Genomic DNA, 9,439 nt, shown 5'->3' with positions numbered 1-9,439 from the left:
ATCCATCCATCCATCCATCTACCTACCTACCTATCCATCCATCCACCCATCTGCCTACCCATCCATCCATCCATCTACCCACCTACCTAAATAATAAAGTGGGGGCTTAAATTAGTATGTTGTCCCACTGGAGGGAACCCATAATAAGACTGATTATTCTTTCTGTCTTTTTATTTTCAGTTTATATAGGTTGCATGTTATATGTTACCCACAAACAGAATAGTACATAACTTACCTGCTAACTATACAAACAATCAGACTCGGACGCAAACCGCTAGACACACACGCAAACAAACCCATAGATCAGAAGACTGATTATTCTAATAGTAAAGGAGAAAGGTGCCCTGGACCCCTGGCTAACGTTATACGCCCCTGTCAATGAGCGTTACCGTTAGCACAGTCACGTCAACACGCTTCACTCAATGACAACACATGTCTTCTATCTGACGACACTCTAGTACAGGTAAACTAAGTGTTATCACGTTAAAAAGCCAAAGAAGCTAACCGCTCTCTCATGACAACACCGTTAGCTAGGCGCGTGCTAAAAACATCAGGTGATTTAGGACCGTTAGTTGAACATCTGGCATTAATATATTATTATAAATGACTTGTCTAGAAACGTGGCGCTTACCTCTGTTACTTAGAAAACCACCTCTGCTCGGAAATAAACGACATTCATCTGTCCTGCTGTTCAAACAAGCCCGTGTTGTGCTGCTTCTGAATCTGGCAGCTGCAGCGAGTGGTGACGCCCTAATACAATGACTGACGGACGATCCAGCCAATCATCGACGAGCTGCACTTCACACTCCAACTGTTGGGTGGTGACGCCCTAATACAATGACTGACAGACAATTCAGCCAATCATCGCCGAGTTTACGCTTCAGACTCCTACTGTGATTGGATAAAAGCCTGCGATGCTGCATTCATGTGATGAGGGTAATGATCATGATCTTTGGACCTTATTATGTGTTTTACAGAAGCGTAACAGCTTCAACATGAATACCAAACTAACGAAGGTTTAAATACAGTCATATTGTATCACTTTAATGAAGAAATAAATGCCTCAAATAAATGAAGGGGTTTTTTATCCTATCTGCCTATGATAATCTGCCCATTCTTAATATGTTTTATTTGATATTATGACCATTGATAAGTTTTTCCTCTTAACTTTTGCATCACAGGTTTGGTGTCATACGTTTGTTTTTGTATGAATATGTCATTGATGTCAGATACCAGGTTTTTTTTGCAGGTAGATGGCAAAGGGCAAACTGCGTTATTTTATCATCTTAATCAAAGAATGACGCTGTGAGCAGGATTTGAACCTGCGCGGGGATACCCCATTGGATTTCGAATACAACGCCTTAACCACTCGGCCATCACAGCTCCATTGTCCCCAATACCTCTAAAACTTTACCTCCTGTAATGACATGTAAACATGATTCACTGTGACACTCACAGCCATGCAGTAAATAATTGAGCTCCAGTTTTAGGACTGTGGGGAAACTTTCACTGGATTGCTGCTAAAGTGTTTCTTGTGCATTCGATACACACAAAATGCAAACAATTCTAAAAAGCTTGAAGCTTCATCAACAAAAAGACGCCATTGTTTTTCACTCAAACAGAAATGTCCAAATGTGTCCTTTCTGTCCTCTATTCTATATCATATTTTACTAACATTTCTAATCATTAACATCACACTAATATCTTGTTTTGATATATGACATAATATAACCTGGTGAGACAAAACCAGTCATTTTCAAATTTTAAGCTTCAGACATTTTTAGATTATTTTGAGAACATTGACATCAAAGATCAAGCCTGTACTCTATAGAGGAACTCCACAAGTGTTCCACTAGATACCTTAATAAATACTAAATCATATAAATATTACACAACCAAAATGCATCTATTGTAGTTGCTTCACAGGCAAACATTGATGTATTTGAGTATCTGAGGACTCATTTGTGTTTCCTTAAATTTGTGGGCAAATCCCGCTGCAGTCTATTAAAAACCTACAGCAACTCCACTACTCCAAGAAGAAATGATCATAAGAGATTGTTGACTAGTGAAAGTTCTACATCAGATAAGCTAAATCATATTATGATATAACATAATAGCCGACATCCCGATGTCCTATATATCATGACACACGGTTCCTTCTTGACTTTATTGCACAAACATGTAAATGATGCATATTGTTTCTATGATAATACATAATAAATCGCTTCATCCGCTTGTTTGTGATGAAATGACTGTAAGCATCTGTGTATCCCAATAAATGCACATCACTGCAGGTAAAGCACACTAAGCATCTTAAAGCATTTTTATTTATTGATGTAAATATGTTTACTTCCGTATGATTGTCTTTAAGAAAACGTTTCTTTGACCGACACATGATAATAACACATCACGCATACAAAAGGCCATTCAAAGCCGTGCTGGGAAGCCAAAAAAACAACATAATACTGCACAGAAATATAACTTAAAATAACGCAGTCCTTCCATACCTCCTGATTAAATCATACAGATACATACACAGGTCCTTCATGGTAAGTCAACGCAGTTTTAAGCGAAACAGCAAAAATTAACAATCACGTCCATCCCACAAAAACATCTCAATCATAAACATCAAATGTCCCGTCACATTTAACAGTCAAATGAAAAGTACCGATCAGTGGCTCCAACAGAAACACACGGATGTAGATGCACACGTACTGTGAAGGCACAATGTGGCTTTGGCAAATTAAAAACACAACTGTGTGTCACCTGATGCGGTTATGGAGCGGTGGCAAGAGGTTGTGGCCATTTTTCAGTTTGGTTGCGTGTCTGTCTGTGTGTCGACACTTTGCTACACTGAGTATTCTACATATTGTGGCTGTATTGCTTCATTTTACATCAGCAGAGGTGATCCAATCCAGCTGAACAAACACACACACACACACACACACACACACACACACACACACACACATAATTTAAGGCACAAAAGGCTTATTCCCTTAATTCTTTGAAGCAGCCTGAATATACAATCCTGAATAGAAAAAATAGGCACGATGGGAAACAGCAGAAAGAAAAAAAAGACAAACTTGTCAACACACTTGAGCAAGCTGAGTGGTTGCATTATAAGCCCTGCAGAGGAACTGGCACTTGACAATATTATTGCCATAACATGTTGATTTATCTTTACCGAACGCTGTCTGGGGAAAGTCACACATGCTACATGCCCAATGCTGGTGTGTTTGTCAAGTCAGAGTTTGTATTATTGTATAAAAGGTGAAGCTGGTTGGTAAAATATAATATCTAGCAAGCAAAATATGGAATAAATCAACCACAGTAAGCAAAAGGGTGAACAAGTTAGTTGATGGAAGTCAAAGTGGATTAAGGTTCATGAAAATACTGTCTCACAGCAACCAGGTCAATAAAGTATCGTCCAGCAACAGCATGGTTGTAAAACACATTTTTTTTTCAAAGTGCCTAAAAGGAGGTCCAACTGTGTTGTTTCTTTCTATCTGAACACAGTGTACCGGAGTATGAACAGGCTTTGGTCTGTGCTGCTACAGAGGCACGTGATGTAAACTCCACATTCTTTTTTATTTTTACTTGGTCAACCATACTTCAGGTCCATCTCACTCGTTGCAGTCCACAGATGAAACCACATGCCGCGGGTAAAAAGCACATCGGGCCTCATGCAAGAACATCTTTGTGTTGTTATCTTGACTTTCTCGTACTGTGTAAACATGATGAATGCCACCTGTGCGTAGACGAACATGCATTCATGAGTACTGTAAATGGACATAAGTAACGCCCCAATACCACACCAACACCAAATTATATATATATATGGCCACGTGTTCTGCCCAATATGTCTTGTTTCCATAAAGAAAAGTCTAGAATGTTTAACAGTGTCAGCAGCAGGAAACGTCTCACTAAAGCAAGGCCATGGATGACTGCAACGGGAGTGGGTCAAATAATTTAAGATGTTTATATTGATATACAATAGCCTCAATTTTAATGAATGGTGATATTGTCATGCTTTATGAATATATTTAGAATTATATTAGCCAATAATTCAAACAGCATAATGTCCTGTGTGGTTTTCACACTCAAAATTGCTTAAAAGTTAAGAAACATACAACTCATTAGTGAAAAACGTAGACTTAAATAACAGCAGATGAGTCCTACGACGGGTCTGGAGCTCTCGTGAGATATATTCGTACCTAAGAGGAAATTCAAATTGGTGAAGAAGTTCTCCTAAATCACTCGTAGGAGCCACTTGAGAACGGATCTGTTCGTAGGAGTTGTTCTTGCATGAGGCCCAATGAGCGCAACAGACAGAGAGAGAAAGTGAGAGAGCCAGGGAGGGAAAGAGAGAAAGTAGTCCCAGGGGCTGTGTTTGCTGCCTCCTCTTCTTCACCTGGGTAAAGGAGGAAGAGGGGGAGCTCCTCTCTCCTTTTTACCAGAACCTGGAAAGAAGCAAAGACACGGAGGAGATGTAATTATCTTCCACCAGGTGGCACTGTTTCACAGACCAGCTGTAGAAACTTCAGAAAGACTGCATGATAGATAACATGATCGGGCTGTTTCTTAGCTCCTAAATTTTGGAGATAAAAGTTTTGTGTTTGTTCTTGGTGGTCTTGGTGTAGGGTTAGGGTAAGGGTTTAGGATTAGGCTGGAAGCGGTTAGGATAAGTCTCCAGGAAATGAATGTACTATAAGTCAATGTGATGTCCCCAAAACTTATGAAAACACGACTGTGTGTGTGTGTGTGTGTGTGTGTGTGTGTGTGTCGGACACTGACCTTTGCCGTCAGTCTTGCCGAGCTTGCTGGGGTAGGTCTTCTGGAAGGGCACGTAGGGCTCAGGAGGAGGAAGGTCCGACACCGGATGGAATGTGAAGCGACACTCCCACTCGTCTGTTTTTAAAAAGAGATGGAGGTCAGTGGGTCCGTCTCCATCACACCGACAAAACCGACAACAAAGATAAATAACATAAATAAAGGTCAATAGGTTACTCTGGTAACAGGAGTGAACCGGTGCAGAGAAACTTGAGGAGAACTCGGGGGAAGAAAGTAAATTGCGTTGGGAAATGTTTCTGATAATATCAATTTGGCACAAAAATAAAATTTTTACATCAGTTCCGAATCCAAATGACAAAGGCTCTCGCATTTACTGACAGTCCAATGCATATATGAATTCAAAAAATGTATGTGTAGTATGTGTAAGCTATATCTTATTCCAAAATACATTTAGAAAAACAAGAGCAACATTTTTAAAGTCCATTCTGTTACAACTTGTACTACTGAATTAACAGATTTCAGTCAGTAATTTATAGGTTTGATACCCAGCACCTCAAAGAGTATTTGTGTCTAAAATCTGTTTAAAAGCACCACACTACTCATGAAATATGATTAAAACCTGTCAGATCTTTCTGGAGAGGGACATTTAGGAGCGCCGCCTCTTTCATCCACAGCCTTCCTAATCAAACCTTGGTTCAATGGGATAAAAACAACACAAACTTGGGCCAGTGGGTTCCTCTGCCACAGTTGAACACATCTGAACTCATGTGGTAAAAACAACACTGAGAGCAACGAATTTCTATTGTAGAAACTGGGAGAAAAAGACTCTGCAAGGCATAGAGTTTATTATCTGCCTCTAAAGTTACCTCTTGCAAACATGGATTTATAAATGACATGAATACTCACGGAAACCTTGAGGGATTTTACTCACCCTGTATCTGGTTGTGGTGAGAGTTCTGGAAGCCGTTACCCATGGGTGGTGGAGGAGGAGGGGCCCCTCCGATCCCCGGCCGGTCCGGAGGGAGGGGAGGTCTACCGCCAGCAGGTCCCCCGCGAGGGAGCTCCAGGCCTGGCCGACCAATAGGAGACGGAGCGGGTGATGACCTCACATTGCCCCCACCCACGCCACGACCTGAGGGAGGAAGGGGAGGAAGAGGCCCTTCGGAGGAAGAAATCAAAATTGACATGTAAGCTGACGAAAAGTGATCCTGCATTCCTCTCCAATATTTACAGCTCGTCTTTTTCATATGGTTTGTATACAGCAGTAACCCACTGTTCAATCAATCAATCAATCAATCAAGGCTGTTCACCAGGGCGTGTGGACGACTGGTTCCTTCCAAGAGACGGCGGTCTCTCGTTGGGTGGAGGAGGGAGAGATCCCATCCGACCATGTGGCGGAGGCGGACCATGGCTGGCAAGGAGGAACAGAATATTACACCAAACAATTTGTATGGTAAGAAAACGAGCAGCTGACCTCCTTTACTCCACCATTCTTTACAATAAATCAATAGGGGGGGGGTATTTAAGGGGGAGACAGCAGGTCAACCTTGCTTCTAAATGCCACAAAGAAGTGGTGAACATCTGAAAGATGGAGAACTGAAGATGAATTTGAGATGCAGCTCAGCAGTGTGCTGAAAGTTTAGTGTATAAGGGTTTAGAGCATTATGATGGAAGTGTATGAAGTCCATTCCCATGACCTATTACATAGCTCTCATAAGATGTGGCAGCAGTTTTTGGTTTGATACCATTTGTCACACAGCCCTTTTTTTCCCCAGTCGAGATGTAAATCATCAAAACTCCCTCCAAAATATCACATTCAGACACCAAGACCTTGAGGAACGCCATAGAAAAAGTCATGCTGTGATTTAGTATCAAAGACTTTGGAGATTTCTTCAAGAATTGCATTTTACAAACCCCAGCATGCAGAGATATCCAAATACACCATGACATGCACTAATCTGCATGGGATTAGTTTACAGTGAGCATGTCTGTGAAAAGGGAGACTTGCGGTACACATAGATCCCATTTTCATTCAAATATATTGCAATGAGAGGTCACGGGACCCCTGTGAATATGACCATTCCAGTTTTTCCCTCCCCAAAATGTAGCCAAACTTTAGAGCGTTATTTAGCCTCCTTCCAGCTAAGCTAGCATGACATGGTTGGTTCCAATAGATTCACTCTTAGCGCTAAAACTGAGCCCACTAAAGCCTCTGAAAGACAGTAAGGTCGGCCGAGGACGCCGGCGGCATCAAGAAGTGAGAACCATGGTGCCTTTGCTTTAGAAATGTTACTACAGCTCTGAAGAACAAACTAAAATAAAATGTGCCTTCCTCTGCCACATGTTAATAGAGATAAGGCTGTGAATGTAAAGCCAGATGGAGCATCCATTAACTTTTAAGAAATATGGATTAATGGCAGAAACAGATAGAAGTTCACCAGTACCTGTTGAGTGACAGGTTCCTTTGGGGCAGACGAGGGGTGCTGTGGTCGTCCCCTCCAGCCGGGGTGGGCGGGAGAGGAGGGGGGCCCGGTCGGCCCGGCGGGAGAGGGGGCGCACCCCCACCGACTGAGGGACGAGATGCGGGGGAGGAGGAAGACACCGAGGAGGAAGGCTTGGAGTTGACGGAGGGAGGAGGAGGGGGCACATCGCGGGGCATAGATGGGCGATGACCACCCACAGGTGGAGGTGGGGGTCGGTCGTCTGGAAGTGGAGGCCTCCCTCCGGGAGTAGGCGGTAAGGAAGGTCTGCTGCTGTTTGAGGGAGGAGGAGGTGCAGAGAATCCTCCGTGCCTCCCTGGTGGAAGACTAGGAGGTGGAGGTCCAGAAGACGGGCTGGGCCTGGGCCCTCCAGGGAGTGACGGAGGAAGCCCGCCACGAGGCTGGAAGCCCTGGTTGGGTCGAGGTGTGCTGGGTACAGGAGGAGGCGGGCCTCCTGGAGTGTCTTGTCTGGATGAGAAATTCGGCCGGCCCTTGGGAAGATCAGGGACATTGCTACGCCCACCAGCAGGGGCTCCTGGGAGTTTAGGTGGCCCAGTTGAGCCTCCACCCCCACCGAAGGGGGTGGGACCACAAGAGCGACCTCCTGGGGGGAGCACGGGTCCTCGGCTGGGTCCTGAGTCTGGAGGGGAGACAAAATGTCAGAGGTGTTTCTGTGTTGTTCATTATTATTAATATCATCATCCAGAGTCAATCACATCCAGTCACATCACGTTTTTTTACCATTTTTACCACTGTTTCCTGCAGACCTCAGTTTTGGCATCCCTCCTGCAAAGAGGCCTCCTAAACCAGCAGGAGCCCCTCCACTAAAACCTCCACCACCACCTCCACCTCCTCCTCCTCCTCCTCCTCCTCCGCCGCCACCACCACCACCGCCGCCTCCTTTAGGTTCTAAGGAGATAAACAAAAGATATTAAATGATTTGTTGCACACACACACACACACACACACACACACACACACGTGCATATAAATTTAAAAAAGCTGTTGACTTACTGTCCAGTAAAGGTCCACTGCGGTCAACGGTAACAGTTTTCTTTAATTTGGAGCCTTTACTGATGTCAGTAAGCAGAGCGGACCTTCCAAGCTGCTCCGAGCGGTTGAGATTTGGCTTCTCTGTGTTGGCCTGAAACACAAACACATACAGGGACTGTGTGTTAAATCAATTTACATCTGTATAGGGGGATGACAGAGTGTCTTGATAAAACTGAATTAAAAAGACAACAGGCAGCGAGCGGAGAACACTCGGACCAAACAAGAGAATATACTGTATATTATATGTGTTATTATACGAGTTATCCACAAGATGTCTCTGCTGAGCAGGGTCAGGAGGACAGCTACTGATCTAACTGGGCAGAGAGACGGACAGAATGACTTACAGAAGCAAAGGTGGGAGGAGGGCATGGGGGTGGTGGGGGAGGAGGGGGTGGCATCTTCCTTTCTCCACTTCACTCTGTGTTCACTGGACGCTGCACCCTGGAGGAAACATCAAACACAACCTTTATGAAACAGTCTCAGATTAAGACTGATATGATAAGACCTCCATCAGTAAAGAGACCATCAGAGAGAAGATGGTCTGTTTCTATAGAGTTATTCTTAATGCTCGTCATCGGAGCCACCGGGTCGAATTCTGGTGAAACCAGATGAACTCATGCAGGTTCACCAGAACCTCCTTCAGCTCAGACTCAGACTCAGCTCAGACTCAGCAGAGACCGGTCCACCGTGGACAGACCCAGATCCTCCAGCAGAGACCGGTCCACCGTGGACAGACCCAGATGCTCCAGCAGAGACCGGTCCACCGTGGACAGACCCAGATCCTCCAGCAGAGACCGGTCCACCACGGACAGACCCAGATCCCGGCAGCAGTGTCTCCTCCTCCTCCTCCTCCTCCAGGAGCAGAGCTTCTCCTCTCTGCTCCTCTGGTTCCCTCTGGGACTAAGACCGACACCACGCTGCTGGAGACCCAGGACATATTGCTGGACCCGTCAGACCCTGCTGCAGAATGAGAGGTTTCTAAAGGGACTCTGGTACTCAGAAACACTACCACTTTAGTCCACAGGACCACTGTTATCTTTCCATCTACAGAACACACACACACACACACACACACACACACACACACACACACACACACACACACACACACA

General features: G+C 44.3%; 1 protein-coding gene and 1 non-coding gene across 3 annotated transcripts in view; both read right to left on the bottom strand.

Moving 5' to 3' along the window:
- Positions 1-1,301: 1,301 nt before the first annotated feature.
- On the bottom strand, positions 1,302-1,383 carry trnas-cga (transfer RNA serine (anticodon CGA)). Its single transcript has one exon. It is a non-coding gene; the product is annotated as a tRNA-Ser (tRNA).
- A 922-nt stretch (positions 1,384-2,305) lies between these two features.
- The window catches only part of wipf1b (WAS/WASL interacting protein family, member 1b), a 15,668-nt gene continuing 8,534 nt past the window's right edge, over positions 2,306-9,439 (bottom strand). Inside the window, exons 2-9 of one of the 2 annotated variants that reach the window (XM_031877006.1) lie at positions 8,672-8,768; positions 8,289-8,418; positions 8,025-8,183; positions 7,239-7,914; positions 6,105-6,205; positions 5,726-5,953; positions 4,798-4,911; positions 2,306-4,463 (exon numbers count right to left, since the gene is read on the bottom strand). In XM_031877006.1, the coding sequence (XP_031732866.1) occupies positions 4,411-4,463; positions 4,798-4,911; positions 5,726-5,953; positions 6,105-6,205; positions 7,239-7,914; positions 8,025-8,183; positions 8,289-8,418; positions 8,672-8,725 (1,515 nt within the window). In that variant the 5' untranslated portion in view covers positions 8,726-8,768 and the 3' untranslated portion in view covers positions 2,306-4,410. Of the gene's footprint in view, positions 4,464-4,797; positions 4,912-5,725; positions 5,954-6,104; positions 6,206-7,238; positions 7,915-8,015; positions 8,184-8,288; positions 8,419-8,671; positions 8,769-9,439 lie in introns of both variants that reach the window. The other variant, XM_031876997.1, reaches the window with a different exon arrangement.

This window comes from Anarrhichthys ocellatus, unplaced genomic scaffold (assembly GCF_004355925.1).
Source record: "Anarrhichthys ocellatus isolate YVR2014 unplaced genomic scaffold, GSC_Weel_1.0 scaffold3, whole genome shotgun sequence".
NCBI classification, from domain to species: domain Eukaryota; kingdom Metazoa; phylum Chordata; class Actinopteri; order Perciformes; family Anarhichadidae; genus Anarrhichthys; species Anarrhichthys ocellatus.
The sequence above is the reverse complement of the archived record's forward strand: the minus strand, read 5'-3'. Positions and strand labels throughout refer to the sequence as shown.